Raw genomic sequence first — 23,610 nt, 5'->3', positions numbered from 1 at the left:
TCCAAACCAAGTGCGCTAATTTCCATAGGCAACTATTTTGGCCCTTTTAGCTGACCGTACAACTTTCTATCCGTCGGTCGTGATTGGCTTATTCCGAACCATGAGCAGCGGCTCCAAGAGTACCTAGCAATGACTGGGTAGCTACCTAGCTAGCTTCACTCTCTGGAGGTGAGATTATTGAGCCTGCCAGCAAATTAAAAAGGGTTGTCCATGAAGCTTTAGTTTTGACAAAAAGCATACCAAAGATTTGACTCGTCTGATGGGTTAATTTTCTATAATACTATAGTTCAAAAATGTTGTCAGGATAAATAGCTAACGAAGGAGCTAGCTTGGTCGGCTACAGTAACAGACAGTGCTGTTTAGTTGCAGACAGTGTGTAATGTATTTTATATTTCATTTAACCGGTTGCACACTTGACACAGACAGTTAAAAATAACTTTAAATCTTTCAACTCAACCTTGCCATTCTATGAAACAAGTTTGCTTGCAAGGCTAATCATATTTGACTACTGTGCATTTATTTCGTATGGGAAGCCTTTTTCCACCGACCTGGGGGCTAGCAAGCTAGCTGTCTGGAAATTTGAGTTTGTTAATCAAAGTAATAATTTAAGGCAAAATTATATTTGCCTAAAGTTTCAGGCCTTTTATTACACCCCCACTCTTTTAAAACATTCAACCAGGATTCCACACAATCTCTACTGACCACCTCCATGGAATACCCACCAAGTAAACGACATAAGGGATTCAAACAGGATGCTGCATTTCATGATCCCTTTGAAGATGACGAAGATTTTACTCAAGACGACTTGAACGAGATAGATATTATTGCATCTCAGGCTTTCACGGGAGATGGCACCCATCAAAGGCACAAACAGACATTAAGCTCTGGTAAATGTTACTTAAACATACTTTAAAACCTGGTAAATGCTACATTGTCTTCATATGTGTTTTAAAAAATACTAGAACTTCAGTGTAGGCTTGTTACATCATCAACACTCTTTAATATATCTCCTAAATAAATAATGAAATAATCATCACTGAAGAATAAAAATGTGAACTAGGAAATGTCACAAATAATTTCACTCTTTTGTAGGTAATGGCCAACTTTCAGAAGCAGACAAAAACTGCAAATTGGAGTCGCAAAAAGCAGACTTAAAGAAAAAGGTGTGACTTAAGCAGAGGCATAGCTCTCAAACTTAAATTCTCGAGAAGCACATGTAGGCCTTGTGGAACATTTGATAGACTTTCTCTGTGAAATCCTGATTTGATCTTTTTTTTTTGTATGTGAAGCTAAAAGAGGTGGAGGAGGAGATCCTGATGAAGAATGGAGAGATTAGAGTCCTACGAGATTCACTGCGAGTGGCCCAGCAGGAGAAAGAGAAGCAGAGACAAGCTCATCTCCTCCTGGAGAGGGAGAAGGCCCATGTTCAGAGTGAAAAGGAGAAAGAATTATCCAAAAAGGTTGTAGTCAAGCTCTACTTCCAATATACTATTATGTCTCCCAGATGTCATCCAACTCATTATTCTGGCCTTATTGGTATGTTCACAGGTACAGTCCTTACAATCAGAGTTACACTTCAAAGAGGCAGAGATGAATGAAATCAAAACCAAGCTTCAAATCTCAGAGCGAGGGAACAAGGCCCTTGCTTCCCCTGTCACAAGAAACAGGTCAGAGTTGGCTACCTTTTGCAATACATTCTTCCTTTTGGCTTTGGTGGTGGAATAGAGGGCATTTTTTTTTTTTGTTTGTTCCTGTCGCCCTCTTCAGCCCCAAGGTGCAGTGTTCTGCTCTGACAGTTGATCATGCAAGTCGGAGCAGCTCCACCCCTCCTGGAGGCAGTCCATTCATAACCAAGGAAGACTTTGCAGCCCAGCTTCCCTCAAGGTCCACGCCAGTCAAAATCAGTGGAACGAGCAGCTTGAAAGATGGTGTGGTCCTATTTGTTGAAACATCATTGGTTACTCATGCATATCAAATGGGATATCCCCATGTCACTTTATTGAGCAACGTTCACTTTCAAGATACAGCTTTATATGTTGTCCTGTGTTTAGAGGGGAAGAAGCTGTCCTGTGGCAAACACGGTGACAGTAAAGACGCAAGCCAGCTCGATCCTTTCCACAGCACAGGTGTACATCATCATCACCATCACCCAGGTGAATTTAACATCAAAACCCTTCGGAATGAACTCCTTTACTACTATGAGTGAAGTATGTCATTATGAAGTTTGAGGAAATATCCAATTTTCTTACTGTTGTGTGAAGGGTCTGTTTTGCTGAGTCTGTTGCTGCAGCATCCTCTAGACCCCAGCACCCTGGGTCTGTGCCATCTGCTCTGCGTCAGCCCTGACGCCTGGCCCACGTTACTGCAGAACAGCTGCCTCAGCACGTAAGTCCATCTGGCTAGGTTTATAGTGACCTTTGAGTTGTGTGCATGTCTATGTCACACATCGGAGGACTTGAAGCTGTGGCAAGTTGACTCAAATACGTGGCCTTACGCAGCTCCTCAAAGACAGGCAGCCGGCTCAGTGGCTTTGTGGCATCCAGCGTGTCATAGCAAGATATCACACACACCTGGACATGGACAATACAGCTTAGAAAGTCCTTTTTTTGTGTCAAATGTTCAATGTGTTCTTTTGTGCTTTTATTCAACAGAGGTTCAACCACAGTCAGTTCCAGTAGCTATTCCAAACAGTCCAAGGTGGCGCAGAGGGATAAACCCCAAAGTGCCTTCAGCCAGTTCCAGAGCCTTGCCATGTCAGGACTTAACATGATGGCCTCGCCAGAGCAGGTCCCTCACATCGACAGTTCCTCCATCAACTCCAGCAGGAGCTGCCTCGGAGCGGTCTACCTCCTTCCTCTCCTGGACCACCACATCAGCCTGTTCTGCCAGACTCTGGAGTCTCTGGAGGGCTCGGGTAAAAGCCCCCTGAGGGTCAGCTCTGCATCGGGCTCCTCCTCCGAGGGCAGCGCAGCCTCCAGTGCGGAGGACTCCCTGCTCAGCCTTGAGGACTTTGCCCTGTCATCCATGAAAGCGCTCTACCACGTCGTGTCGCAGAGCGCCGACGCGGTGAGCGCCATCTTGTCCTACCGGCCTCAGGAGATCAACGGCGGGGAGGCGTTCCTGCACGCCGACGCCCGCTCCCACCCAACCCAGGTCCCGGTCCCCTCTGGGATCCAACCGCTGGAGACGGGGGAGGCCGAGGGGTGCCCGGACAGAGCGGGAAAAGGACTCCACATCCAGCACCCCCTCCTCAGGAGGCTGCTGGAGCTGTCGGACCCTGCCTTCATTGGCAAAGCTTCCCAGAGAGAGGCACTGGCGACGACGAGCCTGTCGACGCTCTGCATGCTGGCCGAGAGAGCAGAGAAGAAGGATTTGTCCAGGCATGTCTCGTTTGTTCGGAAAAGGGGAGCGTCAATAGGGTGTTTTCTCCTCCCCCCCCCCCCCCCAGTTTTCCCGACCTTCATTACACACGTTAACCTTGACATTGTGTATGTTTCTGTTCTGTCCACGCGGTGCTCTTTTTTCTTGCAGGTTAATATGTGTGCTGTCTAGTCAAGCTTTGACACACTGCCTGTCCCTGGACTCCTCCTACCAGATCATGTCCCTTTCGATGTCACTGTTAGCTGCCCTGGTTGACAATGATGAGCTGGCAACTAAATTGTGCTCACACTCGGGTGAGGATCCTACTGGCACCATTTGGTACAATTCATGACCCGAAGGTTCACAACGACCCATTGTTGTGTTGTGACAACTTTACCCAATACAAAAACAAATCAAAAGCTATTTTCTTTTAACCTTCGCGCTGTGGGGTCTGAGACAGCCCGACGGTTAAAAGAAAATGCTTCACTTTATTTTTGTATGAGGTTTAAGTTGTCGCAACACGACGGTGGGTCACAATGACTGAAGGGTCACAATGACACTAAGGTAACACAAGGATTAAGTACAACTTTCAACCAATACTTCATGAAGGAGCTGGTATGAACCTTTCAAAGGAGTCATACTTTAGAATGAATGTTCTTAAAGAGGCTTGCACTCAATGACAGTCAAGACTGTTAACAAAGGAAATGTAAAGGCTATTCACTCAGGGAATTAACTTTTATTTGTTTCCACTAGACTCATGCCTGTTCCTGAAGATTTTCCAGTACATAACCAGCAGACCAGATAAACTGGTTACAAATGGACATTGGTCTCTGTTGGAGGTGGAGGTAAATTCCCAGTGTAAAACTGTGCGTGGGACAGTTGTTACTCATATCAATAATATTGTAAGATAACACACCTACAATGCCAGAGGGTCTGTCTGAATGTGTTTCCTAAATGAAAGGCTATGGTATTCAGATCTTACAACGCGTCCCTTCTCTGTTAACAGATGGTGCGTTTTCTAACCTCGCTGTTCACTCAGAACGCGTCGTTATGGGTTACGTTTGTCGAGTCGACCTGCCAGTGCCACAGTGAGGTAGGACAGCATTTTGATTTGTGGATACAACCAATCAGAGGGTTGGAGCTGCTCTCCCATCCTGTATGCCTTTTCCTTAGTATATAGGCTGGTCAACTCAAACTAGAGACGTATACTTATTACAACAATACACGTCACTATAAATGAGGTTGGCTGTGTGTTTCTTATCTCCTTGGGAAGGTGGTGCAGACTGTAGTGGTGCTGCTGCACAGACAGTGGCTTGGCGTCAGGGGACAAGAGATGGCCCAGGCCCCAGCGTGGTGGTCGGCCCCAGGGGTGCAGCTGCTGAGGGAGACCCTCATGCTCCTCCACTGGCTCCTCCTCAACTACTCCAGCTTCTCCGAGCACTGCCGTCCTGTCCTCCACATGTACGACCAGGTCATCCCTGCCATCAGGGACACTTTTCGCAAGATCCCCGACCTCACAGAGAGCGAAGGTGAGCTTTCGAACCGGCGCACGCGTCGCATGTCGTTTGGTCACGATGCCTCTTTCCACTGACATTTCTGCGGGGTCATGTTTCACCACCTATCTCCCCTTGTGTTATAACAACACGTATGTTGTGCTCGCTTCTATTCCTCGTCAGAACTGGCTCTAGAAGAGATCTGTCGTCCTGAGACCGAGGACATCGAGGACATGGACACCGAGTGCTAGGTGGCTTGTTCCTGCAGAACCTGGTGGAAGCTGTGCTGCTTTCGAAAGACAGTGGTTGTTTAACCCTTTGATAGTTCAACGAATGCTGTCCCACATCCTCCCAAATGCATCGAAGAAATACTTAATGATGGATTTGAACAATTGTTGTGCACAAAGATTTGTTATTTTTTCAATGCTTTTGATATTAAATACAATATCCATGCTTGAACAGTGATGAAACATTTTATTTACTAGGACATTGTGGCCTTGTCCAGACAACAAGTATACATACTTTTATAGATTCAAAAATAAAGTGTGTATATTACCCACAAACATGTGAGACAATGACATGCCACAGGGGGGTTTGTGAGTGGAAAAACAAACATGAAAATCTAGACATCAATGCATAATTCACATCAGTGAACAGATGTCATAGGTAAGGCCAGCACAGAATCCACCAGTTACTGAGACAGACGTGTCCGAGTAGCATAAGCAACAAGTGATGAGGTAACTTTTTTCAAAAGGTTCTGAAGGCATGAACTGCAGGTTACACTTGAAAATGTTTACACATCTGTTTCACCTTTACAAAAAGCACAAGACCAATAAAAAGGCAGGAAGAAAAGGAGACATGAGGGCCAATCCAACAACTGTCCAGCTAAACCCTGTAACGTGAAATAAAGACAATCACTTTCTTTTTTTCTAGATTCCCTCCTTTTCTTGAATACTTGACCGCAAAGAAACCCAAAGGCATTTTCAATATTTTTCATTTTGCATAAAAACTAAACAAGCAATATCACTGAATCCTTGATAAAAAAAACAATACAAAAAACAAACAAGATTAAAAGTTTCACATTTCATTATAATTTCGGTTAAAAATATTTCCAATTAAGAAGGCACAACTGTTGCACTAAGTTTCTAATTCTATACTGGCCAGGACATATACTGAAATCCACACAGATAGTTCTTTGAGGTGTGAACAGAGTACATTCACTTATGGCTAGTATCAGCAACATCCCTTTCCATTAATGATGATGCAAAGGCCCGGAACTGTCATACCTGATAAATATGAGCATGAGATGATTATATTAAATTGGGACTGGCAGGCCAGTGATAGTTTAGAATGTTGGCATTTCTTTTGATAATAGCTAGTACATTAAATGAAAAAATCCAATTGGCGTATAAAAACTAGTGCATGGACAACGCTGTGGTAGTCACTTCATGAACACAATTTCTTTTTTTTTTGTAGGAATACATTATATATAAGAATCTGTCATAACTCAATACTGGGTGTTATTCTTTTTGCAACCATGGTAACAATAGTATATAGAATTCAGTGCCACTGAAGAGTTCAGTTCACATTCACTGGTGGAAATGTTCCCACTGCATTTGTGAATGGACTAATGATCAAATGTTTCTATCCCACAATGCATTACACATTTAAGGGGGCTGGGCTCAGGTCTGGTCAGAAAGCTGCAACGTTACACAACATTCAGAAAGAAATGTACAGCAGGTCAGATCTTTCACACACAATGTCAAGGTACATAATTGCTCATGTCTACTCTACACTTAACAATTTCTATCCAATGCTGTCATCGTCCTAACTTCCTGAACACCCCCCCCCCCCTTGTGGTTTAATAGCCCGTTTTTGGTGGCTGAGGCTCCACGTACGCAGGGTTGTAGGCCGGCTGGCTGGAGTGATGGTCTGGCTGTGGGGGCAACTGGCCTGGCTGGGCAGGGGGTTGAAGGGGGTAGGGCGTTTGTCCTGGTGCAAACGCTGCCTGACTATAAGGCATTGCAGCTGGGAACCCAGTACCTGCTAGGAGGGAGACAACATTTTGAAGTGTGAGACAGATACTAGCCACTTTAATGAGGCACAGCTATAATGATTTGGCAATAATCATTAGCTTTACTAATGTACACCCGACAAAAAGAATATTCCTCCTTTTTACAATACATGACAGATCATCCTAGGAATATGCCTAGTCATTCTTGCATGTTGGGTATAGAAGTTACCTGGGATGTGCTACAGTTTCTAGGCACAAAATAGCATTGTCAAAATAGCTTTGGGATTCTTCATCAGCAATTACACACCCCTGCCAATCACCTGCCTCTAGGTAGTGAAATGCTTACCAGGTTCTTGGTAAGGTGGAGGTGGTCCTGGCATACAGGGCTGCCCCTGGTGGGGAGCAGTGGGCATAGGCTGGCCCCCATACCCTGGTTGCATGGGCTGGCCCCCATACCCTGGTTGCATGGGCTGGCCCCCATACCCTGGTTGCATGGGCTGGCCCCCATATGCTGGTTGCATTGGCTGGCCCCCATATGCTGGTTGTATTGGCTGGCCCCCGTAGCTTTGCTGAACTGGCATTGGCTGGTATCCTGAATAATGAGTTGCTTGGTAGCCTTGGTTGGGTGCAGCAGTGGGCTGCTGGGGATATGTTGTGTTGATCACAGTGTGGGTTGTGGTTGCTACAACCGCTGTCGACACAGCAATAGAGAAGTTGTCATTGACATGCATGAAAAGGGAAAAGCATGCTCTGATTACTGACATAATGCAGTTTCCTTCCGTAGAAACCGTCTTCATTTTTTTTGTAGACAGTTTAGGTGATATGGTCATAATTAAGTCATAAAAAAATAAGCGTACTTCCCATTCACCTTTTTAGTAGCCCATAAGTACATGTATCCATATTTAAAATACAACACAGGAAAGTGAAAGTCTAAATCGAAAGTTGTCACATGTCAGGATATTGCCACATTTGACATCTGTTCTTAATGCTTCTTGGTGTTCAACTGTTCAAAGTTGTTGTTAAGAATTCTGTCAAGTTACTTTACTCCCATATATTATAACTGCAATAGGTCAAATGAAGGAAAGAAATACATTTAAATATAACAGCTTGCCCAAATCTTGTCTAAACTTCCAATGCAATTGGCTGGGACAGGATTGCTGGACCATAATTTGCTGTAAAGTAGCAGGCCACCCCATAATTATACATTTACATTCCACTGGCACAGAGCTATCTATGTAGCTAAACAACTCTCAGAAGGCCTTATTAGCTTACAAAACATGCTTATACAGGGACAAAAAAAAACAATTTACAGAACAAATCATACCTACTGTACCTTTGATATTTTTGTAATGTTATATTTGTGTTTTGTTAAATGTAAACAACTAAGAAATTCTTATTTTTCACTGAAAGTGAAAAACCTGAATTACATAAGACCAGGTTCTCAGAGACTGACCACATGATCCTTGGGCTTGTCACTGTTTGTGAATTCCTTCAGCAGCGAATTATCCCTTCCTGTAGGTATTCTGCGATGACGCATTGGCTTTGGAAACTATTAGTCAGACTGGGTGGGGTTCTAAAGTCTGATTTCAACATGAAATATGAGCTTTAAGTCTGACAATACTTGTTTCTGGGAAATATCTCAAGAAATGTGTGAAAGCCCAAGCCTTTCACTGATGAAGACAGAGCAAAAACCTAAGAGATGTATAAGGAGTATAGCCAGCTAAAATGACAGATGTCTGTTAGGGACTGTATGTGGAAGAGTAAAATAAGGTTCAAAGGTCATGGGTTAAATCCCACATGAGTCATACCCAGCCCAACTGATCCTGAACAGCTCATAACAGCTTATGCATTTGGAGCCACTTCATGTACACACCGAAATAGTTTTACTTCGACAATGCAAAACATCACCCAAAGTTAGATGATAAAATGTATGACGCGTCATTTTTTGAAAATAATCTATTCATTAAACTATTTCTATAACACTTACGTCTGGGGCTTCTGCACATTTTGTACAGACAGCAGCAGGGGCACACACAGCAGCAGATGAAGAGGCTGATCAAAAAGATGGTAACTCCTACACCGCCCGCAATTGCCGCAGTGTTGACATCGCTATCAGAATAGAAGCTAACACAAAAGACAACAAATATAATTGAAACTGAATTTATATTGATATAACCACTGACAGTTAGTTACAAACATTTTGTGCTTAAGATTTCTCTCAAATACAATCTAGAACGAAATAACTAAAATTACTAATCCAAACTACATTCTGGAATAACTGAATTGTATCGGTGGTCTTTAGAAGGGTCCTTTGGCACTGGTTTGTGTAACATCTTAGAGAGTATGTTGTAGCAAAGATTAGTCTAGAAAGGAAATAGGGGCTGTGCCCATAACCGGAAACAAAACCCACATCAACAAAGATCACTGGTAGCAAAATATGTTTCTACTTTCTCATTTGGAACTTATCATTGTTGCACCTAAACTAGGTTACATCTGACACAGACAATTTTAAATTATCTCTTATAATAAATTATCATTCATAATTAGATAAGATTCAACAGAACGGCTTGATCTTTGGGGGCAAATGTTTGTTACTTTACCTAGAGCACTTGTCGTCATCGAATTCAAAGAAGGCGCTTGAACAGCAGTATCTGTTGTAACAGGTGCCACAACAGAACTGTACGCCACATTGTCGGCTGGATTGGTATATGCCGTGTATATCCTTATAACCATCGCATTCACGAGCTGGACGAAAAAGAAAGGTTAGGGGTTGAGTTGTGGTTTAGAGGTTGTGTTTGACAGCACACAATAAACCAATCTGTTTCTTGAGATAAATTGAAATCACTGCACAATGAACAACACAAATTCACTCAATTGTTGTAGAAAAAAACAACTTAAATTAAAAATAAATCATGGTTTTCTTTGAAGGATCATAGAGCCTGGATGAAAAATGATTTAACTTATGCTATCTTATCTTCAAATGTGTTTAGCTAGTAGACTAGTAAATTGACTTCGTAGTGTGCGGGAGTAAAAAATACGCATGTCTATGCAAACGAGGTAACCTATGTTTGATGGATAGGAAACTAGTGAGTAGTATAGATCCTACGTATCCCGTGACACAATCGCTGGACTGGAGATGTGGTGGACACCGGGGCCATGCGACCTTATAGATGGAGGTTTTTATCAAATTAGCTAGGCTAGCAGAGATAGCTAGCACACAGTCTGCAGCAATTCTCAGATAACCGGTCAAAGCATGGTAAACTAAGCACGTGTGACTCTTGTTACCATGCAAGCACTAATGATTAGTATGTGTCAACATAGGCTACCAGTACACAGAAGTCCAAAATATGTTTCGTCTCCGTTAGTTTGGTAGATAGAAGGTAGCTAGCCAAGAAGTCAGAGACCCCACAGAGAGCATAGGATACATGGTACGTTACATCAACCAATAGCTAGTTAAGACAGCAGCATGCTAGCTAACTAGCTTTGCCTAACACCAACGAGATCGAGTACTTGCCATGACGTAAAATACAGGTATAGTAGGTACTAAACTCCGAGTAGTAAACCTTGGGGAAATAATAATGCACCAAAGGCAACCCTCGACGTTACGTTAGCTGAGGTACAGTAGGTAGTCTAGCCAGCTAGCTAGCCAGCCAGCCAACTAGTAAAGTTACCAAAAAACCTATCACGTTGGTTAACGTCAGTCTAACCTTAAAAGTCTTAACCTCTGAAGGCTTTGTGCAACATGAAGTAGAGATTACACTTTCCCACCAGTCCACACAGATAGAACAGCTCTGGTTAGATTATTTTAGCTAGCTTTCGGTTTGAAAAAAACGAAAGTTAAAAGCAGCAGAGAGGACCAGATTGATATTTGGTAGTTTATGCTAGCCTACATTTCCAGTGAAAAAAAAAACTTACCAAATACAACAGGAGTCACTGCAAGGGACACAAGGGTAACAACAAGAACATACAGGGCTGTCGCCATGGCTCATTGGAAATGTGTCTTGCAAAACATGCAAGACCCCCACACTGACAAAAGCAGCAGAGCTAGACTAGAACAGTAGAATACAGGAAGTCGCGCCTCAACAAAAGAACACCAGCTGATTTTTCCTGCAATGTGTCAACTTCTGTACTAACTTCAAATGCACGTTGTGGTTATCGCCATTGTTAGCACTGTACTACGCCTAGGCTAGTACTGAACAAAGCCAAATTTATATTTTTTTTTGTCTACGGCTCTAATGAAGTGATATTTGAAAGCTAGTGCCTGGTAGGGTGGACGCATAGGAATTGTAATTTAAGATTGACGCAGTTTTTCTTGTGTAACATGACGCGTAGAACAGAAATCCAGTCAGATGTCGTTATTAAGTGTGTCTGTTTTTAGGGTCGTTTTTCGTCACGTTTTACCGATTCAATGTATTTTTATTGAGATGGTGGCACCGATTCCGAGAAGTCGTGTTCTATGCGAACTCAATTATTTTAAGTCAAAATTGTATTGAATATTTTCTTCGAAATTGCAGATTGTGCCTCTACAACAGTGTACCTTTATTTTAAAGAACGTTACAAATTAGATGAACCTCCTTATTCGATGTTTTCTTTAAAAGTAGCAAGGCCTATAGCCTCCCTTTTTAAACTAGTCATTATACTTTATTTTAGAAGAAAACTATACCTTAAGCAAAGTTTTGTCATTTTGTCTAACTTGTATCAAAAGCAGCAACACCTAATAACAGTTGCCTATTTCAATAAACATCCTTAACGTGAACAGCACAGTACACCGAAAAATACGAGACTTAATTTCAGAGTGCGGATAGAACAAGTAACAGCAACTAGAGTACAGGCGGATCAGACCTCCCAGATGGATGGTGTCACTCACTTCTGCAGTCTATTGTCTTTGCTTTCTGTCCATCTTCTACAAGACTGGCAACCAACTAGATCTTGTCTTCACCAGGAGCTGTACAACACCTGGTCTCACAATGACCTTCCTCCATGTGTCTGACCACTTCTTTGTCATTCACACTCTCTCTGTCATTAACACACCCAAGGACCCTCCACTGTCACCCACAGACGGGACCTCTACTCTTCCCTCCCTCGCCGCCTCCTCCTTCATGTATGTGGACATTGTATCCACCTTCAACTCTTGCCTTTCCCAGTCTCTGTATTCTGCCCTCTTGTCTCCAAACCAGCATGACCATCAGCCTCTTCCCCAACGACATCTGTTCTACAAGTTTCTGTTCTATAAGTGATCAACTCGTGCATCCGTAACCCAGGCAAACTGATCACCTTCGCCTCACACCTCCCCCCACCCTCTCCCCGTCATCTCTTAGACCTGTTCAATCAGCTATCCTCTTTCCCAAACAAGACCAATCTGCTAAACCCCTACACCAATGTGGCATCAAAGCTGGACGCTCTGACGGTGACGGTGTCAAGCTTTTGCTAAATGAAGAAAATGTAAAAATATAATGTGAAATATGAGATACTAGTACAATCAGTTAAATACATATAATATTGTACATATGATGACAATATTTGAAAGATAATAGAACACTTCAAGCCATTATGCCATCTCCCAGAAAAGCTTAGGTTTTACTTCCCCTGGTGTTTGCTCGAGTTGAAGTGTTGACTTTTGACATATTTCTGTATTGACACTGGAGGGCGCAATTAGACAACAAACTTGACATTGCATCAAGAAAGTTATTACTTCTTCAGCAGATGTTACCCACACTGACACATAAAGACATTTCCTCATATCAAGATACAAAATAGATGATTTACGTATGATGATTTAAGTATTTTATATGGAACACTGTCATGCAACTATGATCAAGCTTATAATTTTTATCTGACCATTGATGTAAGTAATCAACTCAGTAATTGTCATGGTGATATCTAAAGGTAAACATTTTTACCCTATTCACGTGAGAAAAATAATGAATAAGCGTATGAATAGGCTATATTTGGGTCCTTTTCGAAACTTTCCCTTAGTGGGATTCTTCAGGTTTTTTTTTTTCCTTACTCAGGACATATTGAGGATACAAAATCAGTTGAGTTTGCTTCTGTAGCAATTTGTCCTACCTTTTTTCGTAAAATGACTGGACTTATGAGGTAATCAAAGGACAAACCAGATAATGTCTAATAAAGAGGCCAGGATTGTCATCCAGAAAGGTTTGTCCAGGCTCTGGATGAGCGTCTCTGACGTAAAAATAAAAAAAAAAGTGTCTCTGACGTACTTTCAGTTTTTCTCGCGAGACTCAGCAACACTTCGGCTCTTAAAAGCCGGTTTAGGGTTGTTGTCCTTTCGTTCGTCCTCAGTGAAGGATAACGATAGTTGGTTCACATCAATTACTATACCTTATTGGTTATATCAGGCTTAATTCAGAATTTGATCATCAATTACTGACTTGAAGTCACTCTTAAAACCAAGCCATCTTCATTAACAGATTTATTGGCGCTCCGGTGGTCTAAAGAATCCCGAGGTGAGTTGAGTTGTCAGCTTGCTAGGACCGTACAGTACTACTAGCTGCCCGACACCAGTCACTCTTAATAGTAAACTGTCTATAACTCGTAGTTAGCTAGTACAGTAACAACCAGCAATTAACTCAAATCTATCTAACCTGAGATCAGGTAATGTAGTTTAAGATGGCTTGTTTCGCAACCCATCTTCGCTTGTCACCAGCATCAATGAGGCATCATTTTGGAGTTGCGTAAACTGAATTTTGTAACCTGTCGTAATGACTTTGTTGTAGCTAGCTGTATGTACTAGAACCGAATGTAGCTAGCTAATCTGTGATATTATCCAATAGGGTTTCGATTATTATTATCATAAGTCAACGATAATGCACATACCTACTCTATTACAATACCCTGTGATAGAACAATCTCTAATCAGAATCTAACCTTGTCACGAGGCAGTCTTTTAGAGGACTATGGACGTGTGTAGCTAGAAATTGTCATGACTAATTAATTAGTTACAGCATTAAGTAGTAAACAGTTGAATCTAGTGTTTAACTTTAGATTTCTACCTATTCAAATGCTAGCTGAGTAAGAAGGATTCAACGGGGTTGTTCCCCATGTTGCGCCACTTCCGAGTCGTGAAGTGGGTTGGGCATTTCTGGAAATAGGAATTTATCAAATTTTCCTGGAATTTCTTAGTGCGCTGGCAGATGGAACACAGTTTCTTTCCCCCAGTCATCACCATATCTAGAATGACAAACAAATAGTCTTTGAATGTATACCTATGCATTCCTACACATCCATTTTAAATATGTTTTTGCTTAACTTGCAGGCTCAAACAAGTATGGACATTGTCATCCGTCGCTGCCCATTCCTATCCCTTGTACCCCAAGCCTTTCTGCAGCAGACCAGAAAGACCCTGGTGGTGTATGCCCAAAGATGCCCTGTGATGATGGACCTGGCCTCCAAGCCCCTGGCTCGCTCTGTCTGCTCCTCGTCCTCTAGCTTCCAGAAGACTGAGGACACCAGCACATCCAACGAGGAGACTAGCCCATCCAATGAGGGTGAGCTGTTTCACCATGACCCATGCTACATCAGATGAAAGAAACGTGTATTGTTTATGACATGGGAAAATGTATCATTCATGTAGAAATGGGCTCAAATTATTCGTTTTAATAAATGGACTAAATGTATCTTTTGCCTACAGGACCGAAACAGGACATCAAGTTTCACCAGGGCCACCCTGCACCACCCTCAGGCCAAGCTAGTGCCTCCAAGTGCCCTTTCCTGGCAGCGGAAATGGGACAAAAGCACAGCAGCGTCGTGCGCCAAGCAAGTGCTGAACTCCAGGAGGACGTCCAGGAGGGCCGCAATGTTCAGAGAGGTGGGAGACAGCTTGATGCAAGGCTGGCACAGCCCACTCCCACTTGTAATGCATGCTTGTTGAAATGTTATTGAATAGCAGGTGGTTTCAGGCCATCTGTACTCTGACTTGAGACCTTCAGGCCATCTGTACTCTGTCTGAGACCTTCTCGCGTCTTGTGTTTGTGCAGAGGTGTCCCCAGCCAATCTGAGCAAGCCTCTGGTCAGTTCCTCAAAAGACAGGGAAACCAACCTGATGAGAAACCTCCTGAAGCAGCGCCCAACCAGGGTCTCCCACTTGTTGCAGGAGAACATGCCCAGTGGTGAGTACCGTGGTCCCCGTTTACCCCCGACAGCAGTAAGTTGCCCCCTGGAGAAGACCTCGCTTATATTGTCCCCATGACCTTCCACAGTGGCCAACTTTCACTACGACAAATTCTTTGAGACGAAAATCGAGGCGAAGAAGAGCGATCACACCTACCGCGTGTTCAAGACCGTGAACCGCAAGGCCACCGAGTTCCCCATGGCCGACGATTACACGCAGTCCCTGGGCTCCAAGAGAAACGTGTCCGTGTGGTGCAGCAACGACTACCTGGGCATGAGCCGTCACCCGCGCGTGGTGCAGTCCGTCATGTAAGTAGCGAACCGTCTGTCACGCGCAAACAGACCCAACCTCGGACCTACAGAGACCGAGCCTCATGGGTGCGTTTGAGGGTGTGTGAGATGGCGTGAGCCCTTGTTTTGTTTTCCTCCATCATGTTTGCAGTGTCGAGGGTGTGAAAGTGTTAATTGGTCTGTTTACCCCCTCAGGGAGACTTTACATAAGCATGGATCAGGGGCTGGAGGGACAAGGAACATCTCTGGGACCAGCAAATTCCATGTCGAGTTGGAACATGAGCTGGCTGACTTGCACGACAAAGACGCAGCCTTGCTATTTACTTCCTGCTACGTGGCAAATGACTCGACCCTCTTCACATTGGCTAAAATGCTGCCCGGTCAGTTTACTTGACTTGACAGATTAGGGCCCACTTCATAATTGGTTAGACTATTCTTTGAGTAAAATGGAATAGTCTCTGTCCTCGCAGTCGGTTCATTTACTCCTCTTGTCCTCTTCCCAGGTTGTGAGATCTACTCCGATGCAGGGAATCATGCATCAATGATCCAGGGGATCAGGAACAGTGGAGCCAAGAAGTTTATCTTTGGCCACAACGACGTCAACCACTTGCGGGAGCTCCTGAAGAAGTCTGACCCCTCCACTCCAAAGATCGTAGCCTTTGAGACTGTGCACTCCATGGATGGTCAGTCTCTGCAGCATTTTTCTAAGTGGTTGTCTTACCCCAAAGAAGCCTAGCATGAACCGGCATGTGCTTTTGAGTAATGTGTAATGTCTGTCTTCCAGGTGCTGTGTGCCCACTGAATGAGATGTGTGATGTCGCCCATGAATTTGGTGCAATTACATTTGTGGATGAGGTCCATGCAGTGGGCTTGTATGGGGCTAGAGGTGGAGGGATTGGAGACAGGGATGGCATCATGCACAAGATGGACATCATCTCTGGAACCCTCGGTAAGTAACCATCTCAGTACCTCACTTCCAGTACCCCAATACAATAGTTCACAGAAGACAACAAAAATGTCTGCTCTGGTTGAACACACGTTTCTGGAGCCCTGGGACAGTCACGTAATGTGTCAGGGGACACTAGCTGAACAAAAGCCATTCACCTGTTGCTAGGAGACACAGGCTGTTGTTTGGGTCTTATTGAATTTCCTCTAAGCTTCTAGAAACCCCAGCAACCAATTACCCTCAAGTGCTCAGCTATTGCACAATGTCAAGATGACCAAGATCCATTGAAAAATATATGAAAAGGGTTTGTAAATGGAAATAAGTTGGCAATTGTGAAGAGGAAAATTGCAGGTTCTTTTTTTTTGGCCTACTCTGAGAATAAATGGAACATGAATGGGGCTTTGCTGCCTAGTTATGAAAGGGATATCGGTGATGTCACTTATAACTATCTAGGCTTTTTGATGATAACCATATACAGGTCAGTAACTGTGTTTTACGATGTTCTGTTTCAGGCAAGGCGTTCGGCTGTGTGGGGGGCTACATCGCCAGCACCGACGCCCTGATCGACACAGTGCGCTCATACGCCGCAGGCTTCATCTTCACCACCTCCCTGCCCCCCATGCTGCTGGCCGGGGCCAGGGAGTCCATCCAGACCCTCAAAGGAGAGGAGGGGCGCATACTGCGGCGCAAACACCAGCGCAACGTCAAGCTGCTGCGCCAGATGCTGATGGACTATGGGCTGCCCGTGGTGAACTGTCCCAGTCACATCATCCCTCTCAGGGTAAGACACAAGAAACACTGCCTCACGACGCATGCTTGTCCTCCGGTATCCGTTTCAATTTGATGAAAGGATAAAACAGGAAAAATGCCAGAAAGATCCATCGACTGCGCCACTGTCTCTGAGAAACTGGTGTGTGTGGATTTGACAGGTGTCCAATGCGGAGAAGAACAATGAGGTCTGTGACATCATGATGAGCCGGTACAACATCTACGTCCAGGCTATCAACTACCCAACCGTGGCCCGAGGGAAGGAGCTGCTCCGCATCGCCCCCACGCCACACCACACTCCTCAGATGATGAACTACTTTGTTGGTAGGTGCCATATTTTGGGTTGAAACCAGTAACAATTCGATTCAAACTCTTGAAGAAGCTAATGAATGTCTTATTGCATTGTATTGATCATAAAACATGTTTTTTTTTCTCTCCTCCAAAAGACAAGCTAATCCACACCTGGAAGGAGGTTGGTTTGGAGGTGAAGCCTCACTCCTCAGCTGAATGCACTTTCTGCCAGCAGCCTCTTCACTTTGAAGTGATGAGCGACAGAGAAAAGTCTTACTTCAGTGGATTAAGCCACCCTATTTCTGCACATGCCTGACACGACACAAACTTTAATCCATTCCTTAAAAATATCACTGTTGTGGTGTATAATTGTCTTTGATAAGTGGCAGAAGTTATATTCCATGAAAAGATACTATACGATGAAATAAAATATGATAACAAATATGAGAACTATGTTTTGACTGGTCATTGGTGCATTGGTCATTGTATGTATTTTCTTTAAATAAATTTACTTGGACTAGCTTGCTTGTCTGAGATAATAACTGGCAAGAGTGTTCAAAAGCTGTCCTAATGGGGAATACAAAAATAAGTAAATACGTAAATATGTTAATGTTTTATCTTGTAAACAAGTTTGCTGTCATGGTTCACCAAAGCAGAAGAGATAAATAAATTAAAACATCCTTCTATAAGGACTATAACTTTTCTAATACATTATCAACTGTGTCTATTAAATGTCGGTCAGGGCTGGACAAAAAGGAATGTACGCAAAGAAAAAATATGACAACATTGAGTTTGGTTTTTAACACAGTAGAACTGATGGGAGTTTTGGAGATGGTATATTGACTTGATGCAGATCAAAACCATATAATTGAATAAATACCTGTCTAGAGGCTTGTTCTGTATCTCTGTAAAATGTCACAATTGGTTCTGCATGTTAGAAGAGTGTAGTCTCTATTAGGACCTTTCTGATGTCAATATCATGTAGCTGAGGGTCTACACATGAACAGAAACGCACACTTGTCATAAATATTGACTGACATTCAGACATCTGTGTATACATTTTACATAAGTGTTTGTTATATTCAGCAAATATCTACCTGAGACAGTTCTATTCGCTGAATAAGGAATAACCCTGTGGAGACTAACAATGATGGCCAAAGATAAATGCTGAAATAAGTGTGACCCAATTCAGACAAAATGGGGACAAAAAAAAGAAAGATTATTTTTCTTCCTAAAAGCTATTCAGTGACAGGCTTCTCAAATGTAGGCCATCTACCTTTTGGTCAAGGAGCCCATAACAACCAGGGCTGGTTGACCCAGTGAATGTTGCTCGAGCCACACCAGCCTACCCTAAAAGTGTGTGTGTTTGTGTGTGTGTAGAGCACACAAACAAGGACAGTCAAAGTAATATGTGAAGATGAACGGACAATAACACCTTTATCACATTGTTATAAACCGCACTTGTGGTTGTCATGACATCGCAGTGTTTACACTGTATTCCAGGACTTACTTTGTCATGGAAAAGAGACCTAGATTGTATACACAATGCTTTAAAACAGTAAGTAGCAAACCATTGCATATCAAGAATGGTTTTGTTTGAAACGTTGTGTTGTAAGGTGTATGGTTTACTTCTTCTTTACATGGTACTGCAAAGGAACATCTGTGGAAATACCCTGATGAAATCTGTTGTTCTGTCTGAAGACACTTCCTTATGAAAGGCCTATTTTAGTAGTCACCTCAGTGCCAGACCTCTTTAGATACTTTGAATTGAACTGACAGACCCAGAGAGGGTCTACACCAGTCAATTATTCTATTAATACACACAGAGCGACGTGACTCCCGCCACACACGCAAATGCTTGTTTTTGGTCCAGCTAGCCACACCACATGGAATCCAGCCATTCCCTGGGAATGTTCATCTCTATGGAGACATCTATGGATGTTAAAAAGGGTTACAAAAGGGGTGTGACTTCAAGACAGGGCTGAAAAGACAGGTTTTAGACATGATTCATTACAGCGAAAGGCCCACAGGCTCATGCTTATCTCTTTAAAAGGTCACTTCCTCCGACTTACTGAAGAAACAGGCCAGATCCTCCTCCTATTGGCACACTGAGTGAATACACACTAGTCCCACTAGTATCCCTACCTCAGTAACAGAAGTATCAGTTTCAGAAACACAAATTTCAGCTGTACACATTTTTTTCTTCTGTTTTGACTTCATTTATCCTCCAAAGTTCAGAACTCAGTTATCAACCAATATCAATGTGCACCTGAATCTAGGGAACAATGTTCTCCTTACAATATTGAAGAATGCACAGTCACTGACATCAAACATCCCTGAAATAATTTCGTGTTTTCACATTGCATGAAGTCACTGTAACAGTGAACTCATTCTTGCTCAGTTAATCTCATCAAGGTCCTGCTATCTCCAAGTCTTGGAGGCCTCCCCAATGGAATGTGGTCACGTGACTCTTTATTGCTCCAGCAAGTTTGGAAAGGAAATCTAACCGTACGCACACTTCTAACCACACAAACACACACCCACTTACAAACACTTACACACACACCATAGCACTAACATAAAGGGCACATTGCGTCACTGAGGGACGTAAACATTGGAGTATGTGTAAACTGTTTCCGGAAGCCGGAACAGAGAGGAAAATGTTGTATCAAGGGTTATACATTAACAATACATCAGAATATACCTAATGGCTGGGTTTCCCAGATTCGTCAAGAAGCTCTTAGCGTTAAGAGCTTCTCAACGAATCTGGGAATCCCGGCCAATGTCGTTTATATATATACATTTTTTTATACAGTGCATGATTCATGTAATGACAAAACACAAAAATGTTAAATCTCATTGTCTGTCAGGAATCATTTATCACTGTCAAACTTTTATTAGCGTAAGAACCAGGAAACAGTTCTGTTTCTCTATCACATGAAGCAAAAGAAAGAATTTATTTTCTATTACATTTAGTCATTTGGCAGACGCTCTTATCCAGAGCGACTTACAGTAAGTACAGGGACATTCCCCCGAGGCAAGTAGGGTAAAGTGCCTTGCCCAAGGACACAACGTCATTTGACACGGCCGGGAATCGAACTGTCGACCTTCAGATTACTAGCCCAATTTCCTAACCGCTCAGCCACCTGACTCTATTACGCTTCCTATCCTCATTGTTCTGGGCAGTGGCGGTTCTAGAAATTTTTTACTGGGGGGGCACCGTGAGAGGGCACAGTGTTTAATCAGAATTAAAGTGTTAAATACTTTAATTTTGCTTTACATTAAAATCATACAAATGGCTCTGGCTCTCCCTCTTCCAGCTCTCTCAATACCTTGATATGTTTCTCTAACTTTTTTATTTAGTGGGGAAAAAAAGGCTGCAATGTCCCTTCCTCGTTTCATGATGACTACTAGAAGAAGAAAAACGTGTAAACTTCAGGAAAAATACGTTTATTTTTGTTCAGTCAGCTCAGGGGGGCCACAGGGGGGGCCAGGGACATTTTTACAGGGGCACTGGCCCTTGTAGGCCCCCGTGTAGAACCGCCCCTGGTTCCGGGTCAAGTGTATTGCTCTGCTTTTGAGTAATTTACGTGTACAGTTATTTCTCATGAGGGAAGTGGAGCAGAAGAGAAGTAGTAAAGAAAGCAGAGGTCATGGGGGGTGAGCATTGTTCTTTCTTTGTGTCACAGGCTCCCTGGGCTGAGTTTCTCCTGACAGCACAGTCAGGACCCTCTTTCACAAAGATCGGCCTCTGTCAAGTGGGACCAGCTGGACATTCCTCTTAGTAGTTCCTGCAGCAACTCCCCTCGTCTGACCCTGGACAGTTTTTCAATGGCAAGGCTAAAAGCCTATGTGTCTCTGATACGCCAGATAACGACAACCTTGAACGAAACAGTTCAGTGTTTTCACCAAATAAATCATTGATTAGATACACTTGGGTTCCAGACATTCACTCTTCCTTATTATTTGACTTCCTGTATTTTCTCACAGTCATTTTGATAACAATGCTTGATGTATGTCTGTGTCTGTGTGTGTGTCTGTAACATTTACTCCAGTAAGATTAGCCATATGATGCACAAGGCTGACATAAAGTCTGAAACAAGGATGTAGAAGCATAATTGTAGGGTGACAGGAACCGAACAATAGAGGCTGAAGTTATCTGGCTTCTCTGAAGTAAGACACTCCCAAGATCTGCAGCACTTCCTTCTGAGGAGGAGGAAGTTCTGATAGAATCAAGACTTTATCATCCAACACAAACCATTAAAATGCTTTGTATTCAATGGCAAGCAATTTATCTTCATGCAATAAAAAGTAATTCCAGGAACAAGTACAATTTCAGATTGTAATTAACCTGCTTGCAGGAACTCCATTTATTCAGCTGTAAAGCGATGCAACTTTAGTATTCTCTGAAGCGAGAGACTTCAGTCACTCAGCTCACACAACATTTTATAATATCAGTTATACCTATTTGCAAGACACTGGAATTGTAAATAGAGTAACATCTTGTAGAAATACATTGCAAAGTTCCAGGAAATTTGAATCCCTGTAGTTCCAATCATTGTGTCTTGCAAGTAATACTTAAATACAGCAGTTTTACAGTACATGGGATTACGCCCTTAACAAAATTCTGAAACAAGAAACCCTTTGAGAGAAATGTTTTCAAAAGGGACTTGTAATCAAGAAAAAATAAGCCGTATGTTTGGACCAAGTAACGGCTTGTTTTCCTCACACGACCCCAGTATGCAAACTATGATTCAGAAGGGGAAATTGAATCAGGAAACTCATTTCATTGTACAGTAGCCACATGGCATGTAACCTGCTTTGCGTTAGCTGCAAGAGGAAATCTATACAAGCAGACAATAACAATGCCTACTACTGTGAGTAGTGCATACGCTGCCTACAATACAATATTAAAGAGGATCAATTAGAGATAACAGACAATACTTTGATGAGATATGGTTTATCTTTTACTTATTAATCTATCAATTTTCGGTCATCTGGAGAAGTTGATTTTCCATTTTCCATTTCCTTCACAATGTTCATTGTTTTTTTAAGTAAAAAACAAACAAAGCACATCTCATTGTTAAATTTGAGAAGCATGAACAAGGGGAAGAAATCTTGAAAATCCTGTTTAAGCTTGTCACGCTAATGTGCTCTTCAGAGCCCAGACTATAAAATAACTCTGAAGAAGGAAACTCTTTGTTTGTTTTGGAATGTACTCACTGTTCATGCTCACGCAATTGAGCCATTACGGACAGATCCGTAGTATGCCCATTTTTGGAGGAAAGTTTGTAATTTTTGTTGTCATATTTGTGTAACACATCATGTAAGTATTTATAGGTAACATTTTGGATGTCTTAAACTCAGAAGCCACTGTCACAAAAGCTTGATTAAACTAAACTAGTTAGACTCATTAGATGAGTCAGATGAAACACTGATTTTCACACCCACAGTAAAGGCAGTACAGACAATGACTTCATCGGAAGACATTTTATTCTTTGCTGCTTAGATGTCTTTGGGAAGCAAAATTACGTTTTAGTTGTGGTATGAAGGTACCTTATATGCTGGAACAAGGAGATACTGGGCCAGCTTGGTCACGCTGACATTGACAGTTGGCTCACCACATTTCCCTTTACAATAGACCAGATGGGTCTCAGGCCTGTAGCTTACACTAAAATGGGACTATCAGGCCACCTGTGAAAGTTATCCAGCTCAGGACTGTTACTTCGTTAGAACTGGATTACGGTCTTGCTGCAGTACACATTATGTCACTGGTTAAAGATTGGTCTTGTAAAAAATAGGTTTGGACACAGAGAATAGAGATTATTAGCTGACTAGTAGGGAGTCAGCTAATTAGCTGACTAGTAGGGAGTCAGATGGCTAAGGTTGCCAGATCGATTACCGGCCGTGGCATATTACGTTGTGTCCTTGGGCTAGGCACTTCACCCTACTTGCCTTGGGGGGAATGTCCCTGTACTTACTGTAAGTCGCTCTGGATAAGAGTGTCTGCTAAATGACTAAATGTAAATGTAGTAAAACTACCACCTTGTTCTTGATCCATTGTCTCAACATTAACATAAATCCGTTTACGTTGATGTCTTTAATGCTTGCGCAGCCAGAAACAACAGGGCTATCATCTTTGTTGGAGGGTTTTGACTGTGAACATATATTTTCACATTGTAGGTGTACCCACACGTTCTCCAAATCCAGACAAAAAGGGAGTGGCGACACTTCCATAGAATTTTGTACACTTCTTTTTCTATGGATCTGGTTCACAGTTCACACGCTCAACATTCTACTACACCCTATGTGCTCAT

General features: G+C 42.7%; 3 protein-coding genes across 4 annotated transcripts; 2 read left to right on the top strand and 1 right to left on the bottom strand.

Annotated features, from left to right (window-relative positions):
* Nucleotides 1–80: 80 nt before the first annotated feature.
* Nucleotides 81–5,692, top strand: LOC124470903 (ATR interacting protein). The gene is made up of 14 exons (XM_047025102.1): nucleotides 81–168; nucleotides 680–887; nucleotides 1,093–1,163; nucleotides 1,290–1,460; nucleotides 1,549–1,667; nucleotides 1,768–1,928; nucleotides 2,052–2,153; nucleotides 2,262–2,385; nucleotides 2,652–3,380; nucleotides 3,532–3,674; nucleotides 4,114–4,205; nucleotides 4,367–4,453; nucleotides 4,634–4,889; nucleotides 5,037–5,692. Exons 2-14 carry the CDS (start codon nucleotides 710–712, stop codon nucleotides 5,102–5,104), a joined length of 2,301 nt encoding a protein of 766 aa, XP_046881058.1. The 5' UTR covers nucleotides 81–168; nucleotides 680–709; the 3' UTR covers nucleotides 5,105–5,692.
* Nucleotides 5,313–11,157, bottom strand: shisa10.1 (shisa family member 10, tandem duplicate 1). Of its 2 annotated transcripts, none has more exons than XM_047025104.1 (5): nucleotides 10,783–11,157; nucleotides 9,468–9,612; nucleotides 8,855–8,991; nucleotides 7,214–7,558; nucleotides 5,313–6,896 (listed from the first exon to the last, which is right to left on the bottom strand). In XM_047025104.1, the coding sequence occupies exons 1-5, from the start codon at nucleotides 10,847–10,849 to the stop codon at nucleotides 6,715–6,717; spliced, it is 876 nt and encodes a 291-aa protein (XP_046881060.1). In that variant the 5' UTR covers nucleotides 10,850–11,157; the 3' UTR covers nucleotides 5,313–6,714. The 2 variants fall into 2 exon arrangements, with proteins under 2 accessions (XP_046881060.1, XP_046881059.1); XM_047025103.1 differs by having other exon boundaries at nucleotides 5,313–6,899; nucleotides 10,783–11,151.
* Nucleotides 11,158–13,129: 1,972 nt separating this feature from the next.
* Nucleotides 13,130–17,740, top strand: LOC124471709 (5-aminolevulinate synthase, nonspecific, mitochondrial-like). The gene is made up of 11 exons (XM_047026291.1): nucleotides 13,130–13,334; nucleotides 14,144–14,375; nucleotides 14,519–14,695; nucleotides 14,865–14,996; nucleotides 15,087–15,306; nucleotides 15,484–15,668; nucleotides 15,792–15,971; nucleotides 16,073–16,237; nucleotides 16,747–17,015; nucleotides 17,164–17,326; nucleotides 17,449–17,740. The coding sequence occupies exons 2-11, from the start codon at nucleotides 14,156–14,158 to the stop codon at nucleotides 17,607–17,609; spliced, it is 1,872 nt and encodes a 623-aa protein (XP_046882247.1). The 5' UTR covers nucleotides 13,130–13,334; nucleotides 14,144–14,155; the 3' UTR covers nucleotides 17,610–17,740.
* The last annotated feature ends 5,870 nt before the right edge of the window (nucleotides 17,741–23,610 follow it).

The sequence above is a fragment of the Hypomesus transpacificus genome, chromosome 9, assembly GCF_021917145.1.
Source record: "Hypomesus transpacificus isolate Combined female chromosome 9, fHypTra1, whole genome shotgun sequence".
Lineage (NCBI taxonomy): Eukaryota > Metazoa > Chordata > Actinopteri > Osmeriformes > Osmeridae > Hypomesus > Hypomesus transpacificus.
The sequence above is the reverse complement of the archived record's forward strand: the minus strand, read 5'-3'. Positions and strand labels throughout refer to the sequence as shown.

Coding starts and splice junctions, on each gene's coding strand:
- LOC124471709 (XM_047026291.1), top strand. CDS start 14,156: ATGGACATTGTCATCCGTCGCTGCCCATTCCTATCCCTTGTACCCCAA. Junction 15,669..15,791: donor ATTGGCTAAAATGCTGCCCG/GTCAGTTTACTT, acceptor TCCTCTTCCCAG/GTTGTGAGATCTACTCCGAT. Junction 16,238..16,746: donor CATCATCTCTGGAACCCTCG/GTAAGTAACCAT, acceptor GTTCTGTTTCAG/GCAAGGCGTTCGGCTGTGTG.
- shisa10.1 (XM_047025103.1), bottom strand. CDS start 10,849: ATGGCGACAGCCCTGTATGTTCTTGTTGTTACCCTTGTGTCCCTTGCA. Junction 9,613..10,782: donor AGTGACTCCTGTTGTATTTG/GTAAGTTTTTTT, acceptor TTTTTCGTCCAG/CTCGTGAATGCGATGGTTAT. Junction 7,559..8,854: donor AATGTGCAGAAGCCCCAGAC/GTAAGTGTTATA, acceptor CTGTGTCGACAG/CGGTTGTAGCAACCACAACC.
- LOC124470903 (XM_047025102.1), top strand. CDS start 710: ATGGAATACCCACCAAGTAAACGACATAAGGGATTCAAACAGGATGCT. Junction 1,668..1,767: donor TCCCCTGTCACAAGAAACAG/GTCAGAGTTGGC, acceptor CGCCCTCTTCAG/CCCCAAGGTGCAGTGTTCTG. Junction 2,154..2,261: donor TCATCATCACCATCACCCAG/GTGAATTTAACA, acceptor TGTTGTGTGAAG/GGTCTGTTTTGCTGAGTCTG.